Here is a 26661-nt window from a genome sequence, read left to right on the forward strand (position 1 = left end):
GGCCTCAGAACCTGCACAAGAGGCCATAACCCTCCACGAGGCCAGTCAGTTCCCCCGGAAGCATTTGTTCCTGGGAGAGTTTCCCTCTTTAGCCAGCTCACGGGCAGCTCTCCCATCCATCCCACAGACTGGAAACATCTTGCCCCTGGGTTCCCTGGATCCATTGTATCTGTAGTGTAGTGGATGGACCCTTGTCTACCATCCTTCATTTGGAAGGGTTCCAGGTTTCCCAAAGTGCGGGAGCGCCCCTTGCTGGGGGGCAAAGCAGGAGCTAGAGGGCGCCGGGAGGTGTCACAATTGTTCCCTAGAATCTCTGCTGTCATTTAAAAAGACCCGTCTCTGGCTGTTATGGTTGCAGAGGAAATTGTCAAAAGATGACTCAAGAGATGCAGCACCGGCTGCCTGAGTTTGGGTGACTGAGAGGGAGCTGTCCTGACAGGGGCCTCTGACTCTGCAACGCCTGAAGCCATAGCTGGGAAAGGTGTGAACTGCCCCATCATCTCATTGTGGGGTCACCCAAAGGCCAGTGCTGAGACTTTGAATGTCAGCACCGTTAACTATTTCAGTGCTGGTCAAAGCATGGGAGAAGGGAGTGGGAAGCTTTGATTACCAAGATTGCACTAACAACGAGGAATCCTTGTGGCACCTTAGAGACTAACAAATTTATTTGGGCATAAGCTTTCGTGGGCTAGAATCTTATGTCCAAATAAATCTGTTAGTCTCAAAGGTGCCACCGGACTCCTTGTTGTTTTTGCTGATACAGACTAACATGGCTACCACTCTGAAACCTGTCGAGATTGCACTGTTTTCCCTGTGGAGCAGCTCCTTGTGAGTTGGCTCTTAGTGCTACATGGCAGAGCTGTCATGTTTGGGTCTGTGATCCCCTGGGGAAACTCGGCTTTCACAGGTTTGGGGAAAATGGGCCATTGAAACAGCTGCCTCAGCGCCACAAGGCGCCCTAGTCCATAGTTTGGAGCTGCCATGGGCTCAGATCCAGTAGAAGAGCAGGATGCCTTGTGCTTTATCAGTTGTCTTGTTTAGAGGCCATACTGTGCTGGGCTCTGCACACTGAGCTGGGCAAATATTTTGTCTCAAAGAGTAAATTCACAGAAAAATGCATTTTTGGGGACAGCACCAAAACTATTTGGCAAACTCAGCCTGAATTTGCAAATAGTTTTGGTTGGGAAAAATAATGGAAAATGTCAAAATATTTCATTCAGTGTTGTCAGTTCTCCATTTTGATAAGAAAAGCAAAAAAAAGTTGTTTTGAAATGAACCAAAAATATTTTTTCGGATTTTTCGGTTTGCCACCGAAGAAATCAATGTCTCGCTGAACTCGGCCTGCGTGCACATGCACATTCTCTCACACACTTGGCAAAACTGCTGCCTGTGTTAAAACCTCCAGCCTTGCAAATCATGCCAAGGGGTTTCTAAAAGCTCCTAGTGGGAGAATCGTGAACACATCCCATTTGGAAGCCAGTACCCACAGAGGCAGTGACTGTAGTGACCCCTTATACTGCCCCCCAGCAGCTCCACTCCTGTGCCCGGAGCTGCTCAGAGATGTCAAGGCTGCTCACATCATCCAATCTGCCCTCCTGCAGACAGGCCAGAGAGACGCTCACAGAATCACCACGAGCAGGGTTGTCCATGCCGATCCAGCCTAGGCCCGGCCTGCTGGTTCTGGGTGCTCTTAGCACAGCACAGGCCAGGTTGGATCTGACACCTCAATGTTCTGGCTCCAGAGGAAACATCTTACGTCCCTCTAGTGGCTCAAGAGGTGACGTGGGTCGAACTGGGTTCATGCTGCATGGATTATGAAGCATCCCAGGCCCTGGGGTATTTGGAGCTGGGGGTTTGGTTTGGCCCATTGGAAGACTGTGGGGCAACAATTGAATCTGAGTTTGGGTTTTGAACTTTTAGATTCTAAGGCTAGAAGGGAACATTGTGATCATCTACCTCATCTGACCTCCTGCATAGCACAAAATACCTACAACAGAACTAGCAGAAAAACATCTTATCTTGATTTAAAAATTGTCAGTGACGAAGAATTTACCACGCCTCTTGGTAAATTGTTACTATGATTAATTACTCTCACCGTTAAAAATGTACACCTTATTTCCAGTCTGAATTTGTCTAGTTTCACTTTCCAGCCACTGGATCGTGTCAGACCTTTCTCTGCTAGATTGACGAAATCATTATTAAATATTTGTTTTCTATGTAGATGCATATAGACTGTGATCAAGTCACCCCTTAACCGTCTTTTTATTAAGCTAAATAGATTGAGCTCCTGTAGTCTATCGTTATAAGGCAGGTTTTCCAATCCTTTAATCATTCTTGTGGCTCTTCTCTGAACCTTTCAATTTATCAACATCCTTCTTGAATTGTGGACACCAGACTCAGCATGGTATTTCAGCTGTGATCACAGTAGAGACAAATAGAGAGCTACAATAACCTCTCCTCCTACATGAGATCCCCCTGTTTATGCATCCCACGATCACATTAGCTCTTTTGGCCACAGAGTCACACGGGGAGCTCATGTAACTCATGTTCACCTGATTATCCACCTTGACCCCACATCTTTTTTCAGAGTCCCTGCTTCCCAGGATAGAGTCCCCCATTGTGTAAGTGTGGCCGACATTCTTTGTTCCCAGATGTATACATTTACATTTAGTTGCATTAAAACTCATATTGTTTGTTTGCGCCGGTCACCAAAAGATCTAGATCGCTCTATAGCAGTGACCTGTCCTTTTCATTATTTACCACTATTATTATTTTATTATTCATCATTGTTATAATTTACTTACCGTTATTGACCATTATTTAATGTGTGCCATGTTGCTTTTATATTGTTCTACTTTTTGATCAAAATGTCATGGGCATCAAGTCAAATGTCTTTCAGAAGTGTAAGTCTGTTACAGCAACACTATTACCTTAATCAACCAACCTTGTAATCTCATCAAAAAAGCTATCAAGTTACTTTGACAGGATCTGTTTTCCATAAACCCATGCTGATTTGCATTAATTACATAACCCTCCTTTAGTTCGTTATTAATCGAGTCCTGTATCAGCTGCTCATGGCCCTGGTTCTCTGTGGCCTTGTACTTCAAGCCATCATCCAGGGCCAGGCCCAGGCCACATGGGTGTCATGCATAGCCAGATCAGGGCAGGGGCACCAGAATGGGGGGCGGGGTGAACGACCAAGAGGCCTGTCCTGTCCACTTTTCACCAGGGGCCTGGCCCTCTGCCCCTCCTCTTCCCGCCAAGGCACCGCCTCCCAGCCAGGTCAGAAGCAGAGCCCAGCCCAGGGAGCCTGGGCAACTGTGGGGAGCCGTGGACCCTTCACTTGCCCTGGGTATGGGGCCCAGGGGGTGGGGACACAGGCTGGGGGCTGCTCTCAGGCAGGTGGAGGGGTCTGGGCTTCTTGGACCAGCCCGGCTCTGGATTCTGGCTTGGCGGGGGGCAGGGCTTTGGGAAAGAGAATGAGTGGGGCCACAAAGGGGGCGGGGCCTCATGCCCCCCCACTTCTAGGCAGTATCTATTGCCCCTGGATCAGGGTGTTGGTGTTTTCACTTGTTTTGCACTGGTATGAATGGCAGGGGGCATTGAGGCTCAGGCCCCGCTCGGCCAAGGGCTGACGGCGAATGTTCAGGGGACGTCACACAGCCGGGGTTTGGCAAGAGCAGAGCAGACTGTTGCTCTGTGTGATGGGGTTGCCACAATTCACTGAGGCCCTGCTGAGGCCCCGCCCTTGAGCCCAGCCCAGGAAGCCACGGCCCAAAAGGGGAAGCTGCTGTCAGCGCTTGGGGAAGTGTCGGTGTGGAGTGAAGCTCTGCGGTGGCTTCGAGTGCCTGGACCAATCAGATGGTGGGATCGCTGCCGTCTTCCTCCCTCCCCTCCCCCCCCCCGCAGTCAAAGAGGAAGCACCAGTTGAAGGAGCGGCAGCAACGCAGCCCCATATCCCCTCGCGCAGACGTGCCATTTTGGTGACTTGGTGCCTGTCGGGTGTGTAGCCGTTGGGAGGCCTGGCCTTCTCCCTCCAGCGGGTAATTGGGTGCGGAGGGGGGGCGAGATCTCACCTGGAGAGATGTCTCTGCCCTCCATCTATCAGCACAAGTTCGCGGAGAAGCTGACGATCCTCAATGACAGGGGGAAGGGCGTCCTTATCCGCATGTACAACATCAAGAAGGTGGGTGTGGTCGACCTGCGGGGCGGGGGAGGCTGAGTTTGCATCAGTCTTACCTTTGACTTGATTGGGAAAGGATGGTTCTTCAGTGAGTAGAGCAGGGGGCTGGGTGCCAGCATGCCTTCATTCCTGGTCCATGGAGGAGAGTGGGGTCTAATGGTTAGAGCAGATGGCATGGGAGCCAGGATGCCTGGGTTCTAATCCTGGCCTAGGGAGGAGAGTGGGGTCTAGTGGTTAGAACAGGGGGCGTGGGAGCCAGGATGCCTGGGTTCTACTCCTGGCCCAGCGAGGAGAGTGGGGTCTAACGGTTAGACCAGGAAGAGGTGATCAGGAGTCCCAGTGCTGCCAGACATGTTCTAGGACTTAGGGGAAGTTGATTTCTTTCACTCTCACATGGGCTAACAGCTCCTTCGGGGCAGCTCTGAGGGTTCATTCCTGAGGTGCCTGGGAAGGGAGGGGGATTCAGATTGGGGTTCAGTTGAGAATTCAAGGCCAATGCAGGGCGAAGGTTCAGGCTCAAACCCACTGAGTTGCTCTCCGAGATTTTGGTCCCAGCTGGTGGAAACCTCAGGATACTGGCTGCTTCCAGGAGGGCTCACCCCTTGGGCTCATATCTCCTGCGAGCCACACCCAGTGCACAGCCCGGAGGCAGGCTCCTCTGGCTATAGATCCTGCTGCAAGGGCCGAGGCAGGGACAGGAGCTGTGACTCCCAATCCCCAAGGATCACAGCTCAGTGTGTGACCTGCCCAGAGCATGGACAGGCAATCAGTGAACTCACCCCGAAGCCCAGTTTGGCTGTACCCTGAACCCTTTCCTCAGAGCCGCCCAGAGGATGCAGGGACCCTGGGGCAAAGCAATTTCGGGGGCCCCTCACATTAAAAAAAGTTGCAATACTGTAGAATACTATATTCTCGTGGTGGCTCCAGCAGTTTCTTGGGTTCCTCAAGATTGTAACATGCTGATCAGACACCCACATTCCCCCTCCCACCCAGCAATGGATGGAGGCAAAAATCCTAGCTTGTGCTGGAGCTGGGAGCATGGGCCTAGCAGACTGCAGCCATGGGAGATAGGACTCCTGGTTCTCTCCCAGGCTCTGCCCCAACTGGCTGTCCTCTCCCCCCCCACACACTGTGCCTCAGTTTCCCCATCTGTGACATGGGGAGGAGACGGATCCAGCTTTTTGAAGTGCCTGAGGATCCTTGTTGGATGATGAATGTTGGGCATTACTGGGGCAGTGATCAGGGTGGGGGCTAGCATGGGGGAGGGGGCCTTCTCTCTAGGCTTGGGGGTCACCTCTCGCTGTTGCTAGGTTGCTGCAGTTAGACTGGGTAATGTGCCAGTGCTCTGGGGGTCAGCACCCAGCTGGGGCAAGAGGCTGCTGGGTAGAGCCTGGAGGTGTTCCAGCCACAACCGGAAACAGCTGCCGCCTGCCCCCTTCCTGGTGGGACCAGTTGGCAGCTTCCTCTTTCCCAGCTGGGCCTGGTGATAGCATCCCCTGTGCATGGATCACAGCCCGTCCTGGACCTGCTCCAATTCAGGACTGTTTTCCCCAGGGCTCCCTGCTGGGCCTCCCAGAGCTGGGGGAGGAGTTCCTGCCCTTTGTTTACACAGATTGAGTTAACCCACTGATCCTGAACTCATGGTGTGCCACAGCAGCAGGAGAGCCCTACCAGGCCTGAAAGCTCTCACAGGGGATTCTTCCATCGCTGCTTGCCGTACGGCAGGGGTAGCCAATCGACAGACTGCAAGCCACATCTGGACCACCAGACGCTTTTGAACGGAGCCCAAAATCTTATTTACTTATTGTTATCACTATTATTATTTTTATTAGTTTCTCTAGAGTCTGGACCTTGACCAAGAATTTTGGACCTTGACAAAAAATAATTGACTACCCCTGCAGTACATGGTCTATGCCACACAGTTGATCAGCTCTGTTTCAACCCAGGCGAGGCAGTGATGAACAGACATCTCCTTCCATTAGCCAACCTATGGAAAGTTAAATGGCATCATGAGTTCATCGGGCCCAGTCCCTGCATCCACCCACTGCTCCCCAGGGCTGGGATAGAAGTGAGGGGCTGCAGGCCAGGGGCACCATTTACGATTTTTTTGTTGAGGGTGGGGGGCAACTTTAAGTACGATGCCAGGGGCTACTTAGGCACCTGAAAACTCTAGTTCTTTTGCAGATTAATTTAGAAATTAGCTGACAGCAGCACTGTATCTAATTCCCATATAAAGAAAGAAAACTAAATAACTATTAGATCCACTAGGCTCTAATACAGAGGTGGGTAAACTATGGCCCATGGGACTCTCCTGCTCGGCCCCTCAACTCCTGGCCTGGGAGGCTAGCCCCTCGCCCCTCCCCAGATGTTCCCCCTCCCCCACAGCCTCAGTGCGCCGGTGGCCGGGCAGCGCAGCTGTAGAGTCCGGCCTGACCCGGTGCTCTGTGCTGCGCTGTGGCGTGGCTGGCTCCAGCCCAGCGGTGCAGCTGTAGCACCGCCAGCTACTGGTGCTCCAGGCAGCGCGGTAAGTGGACCGGGGGGGGGGGTAGATAGAGGGCAGGGGAGTTTGGGCTGTGGATAGGAGTCAGGGTGGTCAGAGGGCTGGGAACAGGGGGGGTTAAATGTGAGCAGGGATCCTAGGGAGCAGTAAGGAAGGAGTGGGGGTTGGATGGGGCGGCGGGGGCAGTCAGGTGTGGGGGTTCTGGGGGCGGTCAGGGAGCAGGGAGTGGTGGATAGGGCAGGGGTCCCGGGGGGGGGGACCCATCAGGGAACAGGGGGGTTGGATGGGGCAGTAGTCCCGGGGGGTGCCGTTAGGGGCGAGAAGCGGGGGGCGGGGGATAGGGGACAGGGGCCGGGCCATGCCTGGCTGTTTGGGGAGGCACAGCCTCCCCTAACTGGCCCTCCATACAATTTCCGAAACCCGATGCGGCCCTCAGGCCAGAAAGTTTGCCTGCCCCTGCTCTAATACTAACATGTTCCAACATCTTGTGCCAAGTCACCTAAGGGACACTGGTTAGCTTTAAAATTTTAATATATATTCTTATTCTTGAATACAACAATTTAAACAATTGTAGAAAAATCTAGATTACTTTCTATCACTTTTTTGTAGTTCGCCAAGCTTGGTTAACCTTTTAACCTTTGGAAACATCCTACTAGGGCAAGGCCCTGTGAATTTATACTGCACCCACCTTGGGGTGACACTTTCAAGTCACTTTCACAGTATTGCCAACCCCAAATGTTCAAAACTCATGAATCAGGCTCACCAAAAATCAAGAGATTGGCTTTAAAATCATGAGATTATGTAAAAATAATAGCGGTGTTCTTTTTATTTGCCTTCTGCTTTTTGAGCCTTTAGGGTGCACTGGGGTCATATTTTGAAGCTTTCTCCACAGCCATGGGGGCTAGAAACTTCATTTTTTTTTAACAAAGAAGACTGAAATCATCACATATTCACTTGACTTGAAGAACTGGGGCTTTAAGGAAAACAATAGTTATCATGACACTCATGACAAAATCATGAAAGTTGGCAACCCTGCTTTCACTTCTGTTTAAAAGCTAGTTACTTTCCAGAAGGCCCTTAAACACAACACTACAGTGATTGAGTTGCAGTTTTCACAGGAGAATATATAAAACTAGAGCTGTCAAGCAATTAAAAAAAATAATCGCAATTAATCACGCTGTTAATAATAGAATAACATTTATTTAAATATTTGTGGAATTTTTCTACATTTTCAAATATACTGATTTCGGTTACAACACAGAATGCAAAGTGTACAGTGCTCACTTTATATTTATTTTTTATTACAAATACTTGCACTGTAAAAAAGAAACAAAAGAAATAGTATTTCAATTCACCTAATACAAGTACTCGAGTGCAATCTCTTTATTGTGAAAGTTGAACTTACAAACGTAGAATTATGTACAAAAAAAACCCTGCACGCAAAAACAAAACAATGTAAAACTTTAGAGCCTTCAAGTCCGCTCAGTCCTACTTCTTGTTCAGCCAATCAGTAAGACAAACAAATTTATTTACATTTTTGGGAGATACTGCTGCCCGCTTCTTATTTACAATGTCACCTGAAAGTGAGAACAGGCGTTCACATAGCACAGTTATAGCCGGCGTCACAAGATATTTACGTGCCAGATGCGCTAAAGATTCATCCACCATTCGAGAGGCAGGGCCGGCTCCAGGCACCAGCCGAGCAAGCTCGTGCTTGCTTGGGGCAGCAGATTCTAAGGGGCGGCATTCCGTCCAATCCTAGGGTAGCACGGCCGCCCTTTTTTTTTTGGTTCGCCGCTCCGGCCGCCCTGTAGGGGGCGGTGGCGCGGAGGAGGGGAGCGCCCTGCTGGGAGCAGGCTGCACGCTCCATCTACCCTAGCCGGTTCCAGGTCTGCAGCAAGCCCGGCAGCCCACGTCCTTCCCTCCCCGCTGACCCTCAATTCACCTGCAGGCGGCGCGGCAGGAGGGGCCGAATGGCGAATGCCCCGGCTGAAGGAAGCACTGGCCACCCCTCTTCTCTCTTTTCCCCCACGCTCCCCCCCCACCCGCTAGCTGGGGCATGTACTCCGCTGCCCGGGGCACGTCTGCAGCGCAGGGAGTCCCGCTAGCCAGTGCGGCCAGGGGAGGCACCAAGTAAGTGGCACCGAAAGCACCCTGTCTCCGGCCACCCTGCACGTTTTTTGTTTTTTTGTTGCTTCGCCGCTCAGCTGCCCTGCAGGGTTTTTTTTTTTTTGCTTGGAGCGGCAAAAAAGCCAGAGCCAGCCCTGTTGAGAGGACATGCGTCCATGCTGATGACTGGTTCTGCTCAATAATGACCCAAAGCAGTGCAGACCCACGTATGTTCATTTTCATCATCTGAGTCAGATGCCACCAGCAGCAGGTTGATTTTCTTTTTTGGAAGTTCGGGTTCTGTAATTTCCGCATGTGAGTGTTGCTCTTTTAAGACTCCTGATCGCATATTCCACACCTCATCCCTCTCTGATTTTGGAAGGCAATTTAGATTCTTAAACTTTGGGTCGAGTGCTGTAGCTATCTTTAGAAATCTCACATTGGTACCTTCTTTGCGTTTTGCTAAATCTGCAGCTAAAGTGTTCTTAAAATGAACAATATGTGCTGGGTCATCATCCGAGACTGCTATAACACAAAATATATGGCAGAATGCGGGTAAAACAGCAGGAGACATATAATTCTTCCCCAGGGAGTTGAGTCACAAATTTAATTAATGCATTCTTTTTTTAGCAAGCATCATCATCATGGAAGCATGTCCTCTGGAATGGTGGCCGAAGCATGAAGGGGCATATGAATGTTTAACATATCTGGCACTTAAATACCTTGCAAGGCCAGCTACAAAAGTGCCATGCGAATGCCTGTTCTCACTTTCAGGTGACATTGTAAATAAGAAGCAGGCAGCAGTATCTCCTGTAAATGTAAACAAATTTGTTTGTCTTACTGATTGGCTGAACAAGAAGTAGGACTGAGCCGACTTGTAGGCTCTAAAGTTTTACATTGTTTTGGTTTTGAGTGCAGTTATGTAACTGTTAGAGAGCTTATTCCTTCACTCTCACACTTCCTTGGTCTTTCTCGCATGAACAGAGAGCAACAATACCCGAAGTCCGAAGGTGCAAATAATTCGATGTTTATTGGGGTGAACTTCCAGCAAGCTTAAATCCAAGTTCCTTTTTCCTTATTTTCGAATCCCAACTTACTTCCTGTTTGCCCCTAATTTATATAGTAATATTTTTAGCTATACCTTAACCAATCATTCTACTAAAATTTACCTAACCAATCCTAACATATTGTAACATGACTAGCTAACCAATTATATCCCACTACCTTAATTGGTTTACACCCAGCAAAATTAATTATACAGCAGACAGAAACAATCACAGAACCAGACAGAGACCATGCAAATAAACATACAAAACAATACAGAAGTCAGGATTTCACAACTACATCTATACAGACATAAGCGTTTTCCAGCTGTGTCTATCGATAAGTGAGTTCTTACCAGACAGAGAACTATCAACCTAAGTTTCCTTTTATATCTTCTAGACTCTTTCCTTTCTCTGGAGGCGATAGGAATATCAGAACAGGATTGTATTCCTAACAGCCCAATAGCACCTTGTTTAGGGTTACCATTCGTCCGGATTTACCCGGACATGTCCTCCTTTTTGTGCTAAAAATAGCGTCCGGGGGGAATTTGTAAAGCACTCACAATGTCCGGGATTTCCCCCCGGCAGAGCAGAGCGAGCGGCTGGGAGGGCTGCAGGGAAGTCCCGGGCTGGACTCAGGAGCAGCTGTAGAGGAGCCGGATCCGCCCTGCATTCTGAGCCGGCAGCTCCCTTGCAGCCCAGTCCGGCAGCACTGTGCAGGGCCAGGGACCGGGTTTTGTTGTGCAGGGCCAGGGACCGGGTTTTGTTGTGCTGGGGAGCTCAGCCACGTGTCCGGCTCGGCTGCACAGAGCCCAACACCCTGTTCTGAGCAGCAGGGTAAGGAGGTCAGGGGGCAGGAAGGTTCTGGAGGTGGCAGTCAAGAAACGGGGGGGGGCTTTTTGGGCGGAGTGAAGAAAGTTTTGGGCAGTCAGGGTACAGGTAGGGGGTAGGGTCCTGGGGGGCAGTTGGGGGGGTCTTAGGAGGGGGCAGTTAGGGGACAAGGAACAGGGAGTCTTAGGTAGGGGGTGGGGTTCTGGAGGGCAGTTAGGAGCAGGGGTCCCAGGAGGGGGCAGTCAGGGGACAAGGAGCAGGGGGGGAGTGTTTGGGAGTTCTGGGGGGGGCTGTCAGGTGGCAGGGGTGGGGAGATGGATCGGAGCAGTCAGGGGACAGGGAGCAGAGGGGTTTAGATGGGTCGGGAGTTCTGGGGGGGGGCTGTCAGGGGGTGGGGAGTGGTTGGATGGGGCGTGGGAGTCCCAGGGGTCTGTCTGGGGGTGGGGGTGTGGATAAGGGTTGGGGCAGTCAGGGGACAAGAGGCAGGGAGGCTTAGATAGGGAGTGGAGTCCTGGGGGGCAGTTAGGGGCAGGGGTCCCAGGAGGGGGCAGTCAGGGGACAAGGAACGGGGGGAGGGTTGGGGGTTCTGGGGGGGCGGGAAGTGGGAGGGGCAGGGGCGGGGCTAGGGCGGGGCTCTTCCCGTCCTCTTTTTTTCTTGCTGAAATATGGTAACCCTAACCTTGTTTCCATGTGACTAGTTTGGAATGTGAGGATGTGACCATACATTTCCCAGTTTATGGCTGCCCCGGCTGCTTAGCTGAAGGCCTTAGCCTAAGAACCAGGCCTCAGACCGTTACAGTGAGAGAAGGCTCTTACACATACAGAAAGTGATTTTGATTCTTTCTTTTATACCTCTATTACTAGCTAAGTGATAAGAATACACCTAAATTCTTAAAGTATAGGCCTTTACAGACAGGCCTGAATATCTATATCCTAACAGTAACAAAAAAATCTACATTTGTAAGTTGCACTTTCATGGTAAAGAAACCAAAACAATCTAGTGTGTCACACTCACTGAGCTCCCTACCAAAACAACCCAGTGTGTGACATCCCCTGAGGAGCATACCAGAAAAATCCAGTGTGTGACACCCACTGAGCACCCTACCAAAACAATCCATTGTGTGACACCCACGTAGGATGACTAGATGTCCCGTTTTTAAAGGAACAGTCCCGTTTTTGGGGACTTTTTCTTATATAGGCGCCTATTACCCCCCACCCTCTGTCCCGTTTTTTCACAGTTGCTATCTGGTCACCCTACAACCATGGAGCCCCCAACCAAAATAATCCAGTGGGTGACATTCACTCAGCACCCTGCCCTAACAATCCAATGTCTGACCCCCAATGAGCACCCTACCTTAACAGTCCAGTGGGTGACAACCACTGAGCACCCTACCAAAACAATCCAGTATGTGACACCAACTGAGCATCCAACCCTAACAATCCAGTATGTGACACCCACTGAGCACCCTACCAAAACATTCACAGATTGAGACAATCTGAGACCTTTTCAAAGCTATCCACACTGGATCTTTCAAAAGGAAAGTCAGTGGATCCATTTACAACAGAAAACTTCTGGCTGTTAGGAACTGAAACTTCCTTGATTAACTCACTTGCACACCATTCAGTTGTAGCAAGCTGCTTGTACAGTTTACCATGAGAACTCCTTTCCCTAGCGGCTTTTCTAAGCAACAATTTATCCCTCACAGAAATTCTGCCCTTACCCTCTTCACCTAGGGCTTGCTCTCTAAAGGAACACTTTCCTGAGCAACAACAGACTCTTTCTGGATCTCAGTTACATCCAGGATCACCTCTGGCTCATCAGGCAGATTTCTACACAATCCCCTTTCAGGCCAACGGCTAGATTTCATAGTCAAAAGGTTAGAAGCATTCTCCTTCCCTTTGCCACATACAAGTTCAGGAATCTTTTTCTTCTTGCTACAAGTTTCCAAACTGTCAGGAAGTAACACAATCAAATCACCTTTATGCTCTTCTTGTGCCCTGGCTAGGATATCACCCTGATCAGACAGAGTTGCTACATCCTTTTCCAACCACACATTGGCAACAGGCAAAATACAAGCACCAGAATTGTCTGATCTCTGGGATTTTGCTAAGACACTAACTGGATGCAACCTAGTTACAGTGCCATTCTCCCTAGCAGACACAAACTTAGGACCATTCCCTTCCTGGGCTTTAGTTGAATCCAAAACCAACTCTGAGATAACTGCATTACCCTCAACCATCACAGGCTGAAAGGCATCTTCTGTCTACTTCACAGATGAAGAGCTGGACACACATTCTTCTTTACCAGACACACAGCTTGGGATCTCATTTCCCGATCTCCTAGCACACAGGGCTGTTCACAGACAACTGCCTGGAGACCAGCATAGCTTCCTCCATAGGCAAGTCATTACCCCCAACAGACATAGGCACATTTCCTTCACTGTCACAATTCTCCACACAGGTAACAGGTAAGGTATAGGGACACTCATTTCCCACTATCCTTGCCTTCCCAAACTGCTGACTAGACAAAGCCATCAGCTCATAAGGCTGCCTAGGCTTCTCCAAAATCTTGTCCTCCTCTTCCTTGTCTTGTTCTAAGTCCAGATTTATCTCTGAGACATTAGATAGACATTCAGAAACTTCATTCACAGCTAAACAGCTACTTTCCAAAGACAAACTTTTGGAGAAAACCTCCATAGACCCAACCTTAGGATTAATCCTCTCCTGTGCATGGTTTATGTTAACTTGACTGAACACAGCTTTAATATCATTCCCAATCATAAGATCCTTAGGGATTGTGTTTTTCACTCCCACAATCATGATGCCCTCAAATCCCTTCCATTTAAGGTGGATTTTAGCCAAAGGCACCCTGACAAAATACTCAGATAAGGCTATAACTGTTACACTTTCACCTGGCAAATAATCTTCCTTCCTGACAAGACTTGCTTTAACCAGAGTAATAGCTGCTGTGGTGTCCCTCCATGCCATACATCTTACTCCATTCACTTCTGCACTGCTAATAAACTCTGCATGATTTCCCCCATATTTAGCTTTAATATGAGTTATAAGGTCAAATTCTTCAGAGACAATAGAAACAGCATTTGCACACAGGGCACCAGCTCTGGGCTCTGTGTGGCTTGCCTGTGAGTTTATAATAACAGGATTAGCATTTACCGTGGCATTTGGGGTTGCTGGTTTTGGACTGCCCTTCAGGGTCGGGCAATCTGGTCTCACGTGGCCAAGCACAGCACAGTGATAGCATGTAAACTGTTTATTCTTGGGATGAGAGCTTCTGCCCTCTGGGCCCCCATGAGTTCGCTTAGAAGAGTCAGGGCTAGTTTTACTTTTAAATCCTTCCCTCCTCTTGAACTGGGGAGAATGGTGATTAATTTTCCCCTGGGGTTTATTCCCTTCTCGAGCCCTGTTTTGGGCATAGGCATCCGCAACCTCTGCAGCCTGTAGAACTGACTCAGGGTCCCTATCACACACAGCTGCTCTCAATGGTCAGGCATAATATCTAAGAACTGTTCCAAAGTTATTAAATCCAGCAGTTTTTCAAAACTCCTATGCGCCTTTGCTCTCACAACCCACTTTTTAACAAAACCCATCAGCTTATGAGCACATTCTACAAAAGAACAATCATTAGATGTTTTAAACTTTCTAAACTTAACCCTGTAAGAATCAGGAGTAACCTTGAACCGCCTTAACACAGAATCTTTAAACCACTCATAATCCAAGGCTTCTTGTTCCCCCAGTTCATTAAATACCTCCCTGGCTTTTCCAGTCAGTCTGGTCAGCAGGACAGGCATTCACTGATCATCAGGGATCTGGTAGAGATTGCAGAGGCGTTCAAATGTAGACAAAAACTCCTATATATCCTCAGTATCATTGTAAATGGAACACATCCTCATCCAGTTTTTCTTGTGGTGGTGGGGAAGTGGAGCACCAGGCAGGGTGGTGACTTTCTCTGCTCTTCCAATACTCATAGCTGAAGCCTGGCCGTTTCCTGTTGCATCTGTTGAGCTCTAGTCTTCCTTTCTTCAGCTTCTTTTTCTAATTCAGCTATCTTTTGCTTTTCCAGCAGTTGAAGATCTGCTAGATTCCGTTCATGCTCAAGTTGCAGTTTATTTGCTGCCTTTTGCACTCTAATTTTTTCTGCATCTTCTGTAGCCTCAGGTAAGGGCTGTGCTCCTGCCTCCTGATCACTGGCCATTAACAGATCTCTCAGTTCTTGATTTGTAGCTTTCTTTCTAAAGCTTATCCCTTTCTCTGAATACAAATCTTCCAGGGCTTTTTTGTCAAGACCCTCATATGCTCTTTGCTCACCCATTGCAACTGCTCTTTAACCAACCAAACTCTCAATACCAAAATTTGGATAGCGTGGGGTTCTGACCCAAAGCTTAATTTACCTAGTTCTGTGGATCCTTGCACGACTACGCCACTGTGACGATGCTGCCCGTGGGAACCAGCTGAGGTCACTCAATTAGGGAGAACTTAGGGTTACCATACGTCCGGATTTCCGCAGACATGTCCGGCTTTTTGGTCCTCAAATGCCCGTCTGGAGGGAATTTCCAAAAAGCTGAACATGTCCGGGAAAATAGGGAGGCATAAGCCAGGGTCTGCCTGGCCCCAGCATGACCCGCCGGGTCCGCAGCACAGCCCAGCCGCCTTGGCTGCATTGTAGTGAGCTCGGGCAGGGGGTGGGGGGGGGCGCAGCCGCAGAAGGTGGCGGAGGGGCCGCTGCTGCCCCCGCAGGCTGGGCGGACCACGCGCCCTAGCCGAGCCCACAGGACCACGGGGAGGCTGGGCCCAGCCAGCAGCTTGGGCTTTCCTCGCGGGCGGGGACCCCCCGGCCATTGGGGGACCCTTTCTGCGGCCCCGGCACCGCGGGAGCTGTTTCCAGCGGGGACAGACAGGCCGGGGAACGTGCTTGGCGGCGGCAGGAAGGAGGCTGCAGCACGGGGCGCGAAGTGCGGCGTGTGCCGGGGCTGCAGGGACCTGTGCCGTTCCGGTCACCACTGAGCGTCTGAAGCCCCGCCAAGCAGAGGCTGCCTGGTGAGCAGGGGAGCAGGGCACGCGGGGGGTGCAGAGGCTGCAGGGTGAGGAGGAGCAGGGCAGGCAGGGGCATAGAGGCTGCAGGGGCAGGGGGGCGCAGGGGCAGGGCAGCGGGGGGCGCAGAGGCTGCAGGGGCGGTGCAGGGGCTGCAGGGCGAGTGAGGAGCAGAGGTCACAGGGGGTGCAGAGGCTGCAGGGTGAGTGGGGAGCAGGGGTCACAGAGGCTGCAGGGGCGGGGGGTGCAGGGGCTGCAGGGTGAGTGGGGAGCAGGGTCACAGAGGCTGCAGGGTAAGGGAGGGTGCAGAGGCTGCAGGGCGAGTGGGGAGCAGGGAAGCACTTAGCAACGCCCAACCAAGATCAGAGCAGGAGGGAGGAGGGGGAATGTGGGGTGCTCAGAGGAGGGGGAAGAGTTGGGGCAGGGACTTTGGGAAAGGGGTTGGAATGGGGGCAGTGAAGGGATGGGGCCAAGGGTGGGGAAGGGGTGGAGTTGGGGCAGGGCCAGGGCCCCTGTGGAGTGTCCTCTTTTTTCAGTGTTGAAATATGGTAACCCTAGGAGAACTGCAAACAAAACGGGGCAGACAAACCCCAAAAGCTGGTGGATATTCCAATACTTAGATTTACCAAGCCAGCACTAAACAGCTCCTGTATTACTACCTCACTGGTTACTCAGAAGTCCAAACAACGCAGTTCCCTTAAAATGCCCAGCCTCAGGCCTCCATCCAGACACACATGCCAGATATGATGATGATTACTGAAAATCTTATCTCATCATATAAAATAAAAAGTTCTTCCAATCCCAAAGGATCAGCCACACACCCAGGTCCAATTATAACTTAGATCTTACCCAAAATACACTCTTATAGCCAATTCTTATTAACTAAGCTAAAATTTATTAAAAAAGAAAAGAGAGAGAGTATTGGTTAAAAGATCAATATACATACAGACTTGAATTAAATTCTTGAGGTTCAGATACATAGCAAAGGTGAGCTTGTAGTTGCCAAAAGTCCTTTTAGATATAGTCCGTAGGTTATAGTCCAATGTCCATATTCAGGGTGACTCCAGTCAGTGACTGGGGATCTCAATCCTTATGGCTTAAGGTTTCCCCCTCTTGAAACCCAAAGCAGATCTGAGATGAAGAAGGATCATGTCCCAGAGTTTTTATACATTTCCTGCAGCCTTTTGGCCTGAGAAAACAATAGGCTTAACTTTCCTTCTCCTAAACATCATGGGAATTAGCACAGGATAATTTATCCATTAAACAGTTCAGATACAGGTTACCACAACCTTCAAAGAGACATATAGATAATAATACTATTTCACTCAAGTGTCTTCCTAAATGTTAATACTCCTTTTTGATCTTTGACTCAAAGCTATAGCAATAGACAAGACTTGTTTGCTTACATCACAAGACCTGAGCAAACATCTACCCTTCAGTCTCTAACATTGCAGGCTTGCATGTTAAAGCTCTATGCATTTACATATTTTCCTAACCAGTCTCTAAAGTTCCACGATGGGTCAGGTCAGTCTGTGAGTTAATTAACTCTTTCTGGCCCTGTCACCTTTCAATGAGATATTATATTACACTCACAATGTCACAGGTGCTCAGTGGCTGTCACAGCCAGGATTGTTTTGGTAGGGTGCTCAGTGGGCGTCACACACTGGATTGTCTTGGTAGGGTGCTCAGTGGGTGTCACACACTGGAATTTGTGGTAGGGTGCTCAGTGGGTGTCACACCCTGGATTGTTTTGGTAGGGTGCTCAGTGGGCGTCACACACTGGATTGTCTTGGTAGGGTGCTCAGTGGGTGTCACACACTGGAATTTGCGGTAGGGTGCTCAGTGGGTGTCTCACACTGAATTCTTATTGTAGGGTGCTGAGTGGGTGGCACACACTGGATGTTTTGGTAGAGTTCTCGGTGAGTGTCACAAACTGGATTGTTTTGGGAAGGGTGCTCAGAGGGTGTCACACACTATATTGTTTTGGTAAGCTCCTCAGGGAGTGCCATACACTGGATTGTTAGGGTAAGGTGCTGAGTGGGTGTCACATACTGGATTGTTTCGGTAGGGTGGTCAGTGGATGTCACACACAGCACTACAGTACTTGTATGAGGTGAATTGAAAAATACTATTTCTTTTGTTTATCATTTTTACAGTGCAAATATTTGTAATAAAAATAATAATATTAAGTGAGCACTGTAGACTTTGTATTCTGTGTTGTAATTGAAATCAATATATTTGAAAATATAGAAAAACATCCAAAATATTTAATAAATTTCAATTGGTATTCTATGATTGTTTAACAGTGTGATTAAAACTGTGATTCATCACAATTAATTTGTTTGAGTTGATCGCATGAGTTAAGTGCGATTTAATTGACAGCCCTATTTAAAATCAAACACCAAGAAAATTCCACATTTTAAAGTTGAGAAAAAAATTGAGTCTTCTGAGGTATCTCAGGGCTACTATAGGCAGGAAAGGAAAATAAACAGGCACATGAGCTCTGGGCAGCTCTTCCTCTTGAAAGAAAGTTGGAGGGTCAAATATTTTAGTCTTTCATGAAGTAAAACTTCTATTGCCATCAGCACCTCCACCCAGATATTCATCATCATCACTCCCATAATTGCATTGGTCGTTGGGGCACCCTCATTGATGAGCAATCAACCAATTGTCTCCACCCCTGAGGATTGTGTGTCAGTGCTTGAGTCTCCGTGAAGTCCATTCCTGACCACTCTTATGTTGTTGTGATAAATGAAGGGCGGGGGGGGGGAGGGAGCCGGCCGGAGCTCCAGCTGGGGTCGTGGGGCTTGGGTCTGGCCAGGAGCCGCTCAGCCGAGGCCGGGCTGGAGCTGAGCCAGGGGGCCGGGCCCGAGCCGAACCCGAGCCGGGCTGGACATTATTAACCCGGGCTGTGATCAATCCGGTATGGACATCGTTGACTTGCTCATCACATGGTGTGTCTTGGGCAAATTTCTAACCTGGCAGAGCCCATCCCTCTTCAGGCAGCTCCTTTCAGTCACCTCTTACGACATGCAGGAGGAGCAGTGGGCCCATTCTGTCCCCGGACCCACAGGGAACTCATAGATATTAACATGTGCTGAATAACTATACACTTGTTGTTCACTCTGCGTGCTGCAGTGGCTCTGGCCAGATAGTCAGTACCGCATTGAACTGCTCATTAACCACAGACCCCCCTTCAGGTAGTTGAAGGCTGCTATCAAATCCCCCCTCATTCTTCTCTTCTGCAGACTAAACAATCCCAGTTCTCTCAGCCTCTCCTCATAAGTCATGTGCCCCAGCCCCCTAATCATTTTTGTTGCCCTCCGCTGGACTCTCTGCAATTTGTTCCAACGCCCCTCCCCCATCTAAGGACTTCCAGATCATAGAATCATAGAATCATAGAATATCAGGGTTGGAAGGGACCTCAAGAGGTCATCTAGTCCAACCCCCTGCTCAAAGCAGGACCAATTCCCAGCTAAATCATCCCAGCCAGGGCTTTGTCAAGCCGGGCCTTAAAAACCTCCAAGGAAGGAGACTCCACCACCTTCCTAGGTAACGCATTCCAGTGTTTCACCACCCTCCTAGTGAAATAGTTTTTCCTGATATCCAACCTGGACCTCCCCCACTGCAACTTGAGACCATTGCTCCTTGTTCTGTTGTCTGCCACCACTGAGAACAGCCGAGCTCCATCCTCTTTGGAACCCCCCTTCAGGTAGTTGAAGGCAGCTTCTCGTCCACTGTGACCCCTAGGTCCTTTTCTGCAGAACTGCTACCTAGCCATTCGGTCCCTAGTCTGTAGCAGTGCATGGGATTCTTCCGTCCTAAGTGCAGGACTCTGCACTTGTCCTTGTTGAACCTCATCAGGTTTTTTTCGGCTCAATCCTCTAATTTGTCTAGGTCCCTCTGTATCCGATCCCTACCCTCTAGTGTATCTACCACGCCTCCTAGTTTAGTGTCATCTGCAAACTTGCTGAGAGTGCAGTCCACACCATCCTCCAGATCATTAATAAAGATATTAAACAAAACCGGCCCCAGGACCGACCCTTGGGGCACTCCGCTTGAAACCGGCTGCCAACTAGACATGGAGCAATTGATCACTACCCGTTGAGCCCGACGATCTAGCCAGTTTTCTATCCACCTTACAGTCCATTCAAAAAGCTTTGCTAAAGTCAAGGAATAACACATCCACTGCTTTCCCCTCATCCACAGAGCCAGTTATCTCATCATAGAAGGCAATTAGGTTAGTCAGGCACGACTTCCCCTTGGTGAATCCATGCTGACTGTTCCTGATCACTTTCCTCTCCTCTAAATGTTTCATAATTGATTCCTTGAGGACCTGCTCCATGATTTTTCCAGGGACTGAGGTGAGGCTGACTGGCCTGTAGTTCCCCGGATCCTCCTTCTTCCCTTTTTTAAAGATGGGCACTACATTAGCCTTTTTCCAGTCATCTGGGACCTCCCCCGATCGCCATGAGTTTTCAAAAATAATGGCTAATGGCTCTGCAATCTCACCCGCCAACTCCTTTAGCACCCCATGGACTTGTGCATGCAGCGCATCCGGCCCCATGGACTTGTGCATGTCCAGTTTTTCTAAATAGTCCCGAACCACTTCTTTCTCCACAGAGGGTTGGTCACCTTCTCCCCATGCTGTACTGCCCAGTGCAGCAATCTGGGAGCTGACCTTGTTCGTGAAGACAGAGGCAAAAAAATCATTGAGTACATTAGCTTTTTCCACATCCTCGGTCACTAGGTTGCCCCCTTATTCAGTAAGGGGCCCACACTTTCCTTGATTTTCTTCTTGTTGCTAACATACCTGAAGAAACCCTTCTTGTTACTCTTAACATCTCTTGCTAACTGCAACTCCAAGTGTGATTTGGCCTTCCTGATTTCACTCCTGCACGCCTGAGCAATATTTTTATGCTCCTCCCTGGTCATTTGTCCAATCTTCCACTTCTTAATTTAATTACCAGCCCTTTCTTATCTTAAAAAGAACAGGAGTACTTGTGGCACCTTAGAGACTAACAAATTTATTAGATTATAAGCTTTCGTGGACTGGGCTGTAGTCCACGAAAGCTTATGCTCTAATAAATTTGTTAGTCTCTAAGGTGACACAAGTACTCCTGTTCTTTTTGCGGATACAGACTACAGGGCTGCTACTCTGAAACCTTTCTTATCTTAATCACTCTGCCTCTGTTTGTAAACAGAATCCTGACACCCTGCCCCAGGGGCACAGGCTGGGAGCAGCAGGTCTCCTCTGCCAACTCACATTCCACACTCATGTTGTGCAGTTAAAAGCACACCTCCTGTCCGAAACTGTCCCTCCTAACTGGCGCCCCTGCGGCAAGCCAGGGTCGAGGGGCATTGACAGAGCTGGTGGGGAGGGGAGGGAGGAGCCCAGGGCTGGGATAGCAGGAGCTGGGGTGCTCACTGAGGAGCACCACTATTGGGCAAGGGATAGATTTATCTGGCAGTCAGGTGGTACCTGTTTGCGTGAGTGCAGGACAGTTCTGACTGTGGACAGCAGGAGCCCCTGGAACTGTCCCTGCCCTGCCTGGAGGATCATCCCTGCTGACACACTGGGGCTTTCTCTGTTACAGACGTGCTCAGACCCCAGGTCCAAACCCCCCTTCTTCACCGAGAAGACCATGGAGCCGTCCATCAAATACATCAACAAGAAGTTCCCAAATGTGGACGCACGGAGCAGCACGGTGAGCAGTCTCCCTCAGCCAAAGGCTCAGCTCCTGCCCCATGGTACAGCTCCCACTTCAATCAGTATAAGCTTCCTGCCCTGACACGGCACTCAGATACATACAGCCTCCCCCCCCGCCAGCATGGTGCTCAGACCTCTACAGGCACCCCCTCACACTGGCACGGTGCTTGGATCCATATAGCCCCCACCCCCGCTGGCGTGGTGCTCGGATGTGTACAGGTCCCCCCGGCGGCGCAGTGCTCAGATCTGTACAGGTCCCCCCTGCCAGCGCGGTGCTTGGATCTGTACAGGTCCCCCGTCCCCCCCCCGGTGCAGTGCTTGGATCCGCACAGCACCACCCCAGCATGGGGGTTCTCAACCCAGCTCCAGCTTGAAGGCTGCAGATGCCCAGGGGTGAATGCGCCAGGGCAGCTGTGTCCAGCCCTGTGTGTGTCAGTGATCTCTGTCCCCAGCAGTGACGGGTTGGGTAGCTGGTGCCATGGCAGGGCTCTGCGTTCTCAGCGCCACGGCTGGCTCCTCTCATGGCCAGTCAGGGTGAAATCTGCTCCCCTTGTCTGCCCTTTGCTTTAGCAACACCTGGGCCCGGTGCACAAGGAGAAGGCAGAGATCATCAAAGTGCTCAATAGCTACTACCAGTCCTTCGTGGACGTGATGGAGTTCCGGGTGAGTACCTGCAGGGGGCCCCACGGCCCTGGGGAGATGGCGGGTGTCGGCCAATGGCTGGAAGCATGGAGGCTCCACGCCATGCCTCCTGGCTGCACTCACTGGCCCTGCTGGGAGGCTACTGTCTGCCGAGCTGAGCCAGCGGCACAGCCAGAACTGCTGCAGCCCCTTGGGAGTGGTGCAATCTGCCAGGCCAGGGCCTGCCCCAGCCAGGCTCCCTCAGAACCCGCTTGCCTGGAGGGGCCCAGGCAAGCCCCTGCCCAACATCCCCCCACCTGGCTGAAACTGGCAGGCTTCTGCACCTGTCCCAGGTGGCTCAGCTCTGGGGAGACAGGTGGGGTCCCACAGGTGGTGCGAAGCAGAGACTGCTCAGAGCTGGAAGTGCACTGGGGTCTGGCCAGAGAGGAGCTGGCGGGTGGGGCCGGCGGCGGAGAGGAGCCCTCGGCCGGCTGGCGGGCAGGCCGAGAGGAGCAAGTAGTGGGTGGGGGGAGCCAGCGGCTGGTAGGGTCTTGGGGCGCAGAGCAAGCGGAGCAGGCCGGGGTCCCTTCTGAGCATGGGCCCGGCTCCATGGCGCCACTGTAAACCCGGGACCGAGGAGGGTAAATCTGTTGAAAACTGTTGCATGCCCAGATGCTGTGGTCATGGGCACCCGTGGGGGGATGCTGGACCCAGCTCTCACCTGTTTTGCAGCAATCTGAGTCGGTTCATGTTGGCTGGAGCAGGTGCTGCTTAAACCTGTTGCCTGTGTCACGGAGGCTGCGGGGGCTATGGCCGGCCCCATGGCCCTAGCTTCCACGTGAGCGCTTCCCCATGGCTCATTCCAGGCCCGGTGTCTGCATCCCTGCACCCTGGGCACCAGTTACATCAGGGCCCGTTGCTCCTGGAGCAGAAGGGGGGTGTTGGGGAGACTCTTTACCCTACTGTAGGTGCCAAATCTTGGGTGAGGAAGCCACCTGCCCTCCTTAGCGTACCCAGGACTTGTACGTGTGTAGCGGAGCCCTCTGCCCCTACTGACACAGCCCTCTGTCCTGGAATGGCGGGCCCGGTGTGGGGCTGAGGCCTGGGGGAGGGCGAATCACAGCTGGGGGCTCTGAGCCCCTGACTCTAAGGGCAGGTCTTCACTGCAGGGGGGGGTTGATTTAAGATACGCAAATTCGTATTTGACGTATCGGAGCCGACTTACCCTGCTGTGAGGACGGCCGCAAAATCGACCTCTGCGGCTCCCCGTCGATGGCGCTTACTCCCACCTCCACTGGTGGAGTAAGAGCGTCGATTCGGGGATCGATGGTCGCGTCCCGACAAGACGCGATAATTTGATCCCCGAGAGATCGATTTCTACCCGCCGATTCAGGCGGGTAGTGTAGACCTACCCTTAGGTGCGACTGACACAGCTTCCCTTGGCAGGACCATGTGTACGAGCTGCTGAACACCATCGATGCCAGCCAGTGCTACTTCGACATCGTGAGTCCCGGGCAGATCCCTTGGCTGCAGCACGTGGGCAGGGGCACAGCAGGCTGCGGGGGAGGTGCATGGACAGGGGGCTGCAAGGGGCGGTGCGTGGGAAGAGCACAGCAGGCTGCGGGGGAGGTGCATGGACAGGGGGCTGCAAGGGGCAGTGCGTGGGCGGGGCACAGCGGGCTGCGGGGGAGGTGCGTGGACAGGGGGCTGCAAGGGACGGTGCGTGGGCAGGGCACAGCAGGCTGCAGGGGAGGTGCGGGGGCAGGGGGCGGCAAGGGGCGGGGCGTGGGCGGGGCACAGCAGGCTGCGGGGGAGGTGCGTGGACAGGGGGCTGCAAGGGGCGGTGCGTGAGCGGGGCACAGCAGGCTGCGGGGGAGGTGCGTAGGCAGGGGACTGCAAGGGGCGGTGCGTGGGCTGGGCACAGCAGGCTGCGGGGGCGGTGCGTGGATAGGGGCACAGCAGGCTGCGGGGGAGGTGCGTGGGCAGGGGCACAGCGGGGGACAGACTGCTGGTGTCTCTGCTTCCCTGGGGAGGCAGGAAGATTGTGGAGATGATGCACTGGGCTGGGAGTCAGGGGATCTGGCTTTGAGTCCCAACTCAGCCACAGATCCCTGGTGTGACCTCTGGCTAGATCCTCAGGTGCTTGGCTAGGCACTGTCCCCAACGGTGCCCCCAGCACCTGCCATCTCCTCTCAGCCTCTCTGGGCCCCAGCTGCCCACTGGCAAAGTAGGGATAATCCTGAGGGTAAGTTACCAGAGGCAGGGCTGGCCTCTCGCTCTGTGTCCATGCAGCACTTGGGGCCCTGATCTCCGGTGGGCCCGTAATGCACCGAGACCGTCCCACCCCATGGGGGCTGCTGTTCCCCCAGGAATGTCGCCCGATACCGACAGCCAGCAGGGCTGTGTGCAAGGAGCAGCCTGCGGGGTGCTGGGCTGGGGGCGAGTCCCCACTGCGTGCCTGGTTTTGCAGCTCTCCTCTCTGCAGGACCCTCCATCTCCATGCGCTGCAGACAACAGTGAGATTGCATTGCAGGGCTCATCCCCTCCAGCAGGGGGCAGCACACACACGCCCCCCCCCCTTGCACATGCAGACACACACAGAGCAGGGCTCATCCCCTCCAGCAGGGGGCAGCGCTTGCACATGCACACACACACACTGTTGGTCACTGACACCCCCCACTACGCGGTCCCCCGCAGCATGTGAACTACGACCTCACCAAGAACTACCTGGACCTGGTAGTGACCTACACGTCTGTCATCCTGTTGCTGTCGCGCATCGAGGACCGCAAAGCCCTGATTGGGATGTACAACTGCGCCCACGAGATGATCCAGGGCAGCGGGTGAGAGGGAACTGCGGGGAGGTGACTGAGGGGGGTTATGCAGGAGAGAGTGGTTCATACAGTGCTGGGCCGGGCCACGGGATGAGTTAACCAGTGGAACTCCCTGCTGCAGGGTATGCGTGGGTCAGAGGGCTCCAGGGGGCAGTGTATAAATCCCAGAAGTAGCGCCCATGTAGAGGAGTGAGGGGCACTGGCAGAGCCTGCAAGGTCATTTGCCATGAGGTGCATGACCCGGGCATTGCACTGCAGTTTAGTGAGGGGTGGGGCAGTTTGCTGTGGGGTGCACAACCCAGGCAGTGGGGGGCAGTTTGCCGAGGGGTGTGTGACCCAGGCACTGGGGGGCAGTTTGCCGAGGGGTGCGTGACCCAGGCCCTGGGGGGCAGTTTGCCATCAGGGCGTGAACCAAATCTCTGCCCTTGCTGTCCCCATGCAGCGACCCCAGCTATGCCCGGCTGGCACAGATGGTGCTGGAGTATGATGCCCCACTCAAGAAACTCACAGAGGAGTTCGGGCCTCACACCAAGGTGAGTGACGCTGGCGATGGGCTGTGTTCGGGGGGGGGGGGCAGCTGGCACCATCAGTGATAACCACTGGGCACAGCGAGGGGCTGTGGGGAGGGGGCGGCTGGCACTAGTGACAACCACTGGGCTCAGCAAGGGGCTGTGGGGAGGGGGAGGGGATGGCTGGCACTAGTGACAACCACTGGGCACAGCAATCGGCTGTGGGGAGGGTTGGCCGGCACTAGTGATAACCACTGGGCACAGTGAGGGGCTGTTGACCGGGGCAGGGGGTGGCTGGCACTCGTGATATCTGCTGTTCCCTGTGCATGAGAGCAGAGTCTGGGCCACATGCACGGTCCTGTGAGAGGGTGCTCCCCGCCCGCCCCTCACCCCTGGCCTTTTCATTGGGTCCCTGCCCCACGAGCCCCCTCCTTTTTGCAACCTGATACGGCTGCGTGCCCTGCAGCTGGTTCGTTCTGAACCGTGCCTAGGGAACGACTCTACATGCTCGTGCTGCACACATTTCACTTCCTCACCCTTGTGCCCCGCCCTGATACCAAGTGGCCGGACGAGGAACCCCGGTGGGCCAACCTGTACTCCACCTTGGTCCCTCGGCCTGCCGGGGACATCGGTTAGCCACTCCTTCATGGAGCCGTGAGCACTGGCGTGTACCTGGTGCAGTTCACCCCCATCCTGACGCCTGTCCATTTTGCAGCATGAGGGAGACCCTGACGCCCACCTATCTGGAATGCACCAGGTTGCAGCCCCTTTTCCGGCTCTTCCAGAACCCCGGCTGAGGTTCTGGCTGCAGTTTTCCCCACACCTCTTCATATACACACACCCTGTCCGCAGCCCCATGAAGTCACGAGACCTCCTCAGCAACCTCCTCCTGGTGCTGGCCAAAGTGCCCGTCTACAACGCCAGGAGGAGGATGCTAGACGAGGGGGTGCTCTGCGACTGTGGGTCCTATTTCTGTTCCTCCCTGGTCTCACGCATCCGGGCAGAGTTCCTATAGATAGTGTCTGCTGGCTCCCTAGACACCTTTGAGGAGCAGTGAGCGCTGTCCAGGGTACTCTCCTCGGTGTTTCCCACTCTGGATCCCTGCTTTTGAACCTATGACCCTGTGATGGGCTCCCTAGGGTGCAGCTTGGGACTGTGGGACTGCTGTGCCCCCTTTGCTCTCTGCAGCCTGGGAGGTATAGAAAGTCATACCTCCCCCCTTAGGTTACTGCAGGAGGGTTGGTCACTGACTAACTCAAAGGCAGGTTTCAGAGT

The 26661-nt window shown here is 52.2% G+C and overlaps 1 protein-coding gene across 2 annotated transcripts in view; it reads left to right on the plus strand.

Moving 5' to 3' along the window:
* The first annotated feature begins 3945 nt into the window (after positions 1–3945).
* The window catches only part of NCKAP1L (NCK associated protein 1 like), a 110651-nt gene continuing 87935 nt past the window's right edge, over positions 3946–26661 (plus strand). The window contains exons 1-6 of one of the 2 annotated variants that reach the window (XM_054012839.1): positions 3946–4186; positions 21313–21423; positions 21996–22088; positions 23493–23549; positions 24744–24886; positions 25320–25410. In XM_054012839.1, the coding sequence (XP_053868814.1) occupies positions 4085–4186; positions 21313–21423; positions 21996–22088; positions 23493–23549; positions 24744–24886; positions 25320–25410 (597 nt within the window). In that variant the 5' untranslated portion in view covers positions 3946–4084. Of the gene's footprint in view, positions 4187–6688; positions 6708–21312; positions 21424–21995; positions 22089–23492; positions 23550–24743; positions 24887–25319; positions 25411–26661 lie in introns of those variants that run through there. The other variant, XM_054012840.1, reaches the window with a different exon arrangement.

This window comes from Malaclemys terrapin, chromosome 23 (genome assembly GCF_027887155.1).
Source record: "Malaclemys terrapin pileata isolate rMalTer1 chromosome 23, rMalTer1.hap1, whole genome shotgun sequence".
NCBI classification, from domain to species: domain Eukaryota; kingdom Metazoa; phylum Chordata; order Testudines; family Emydidae; genus Malaclemys; species Malaclemys terrapin.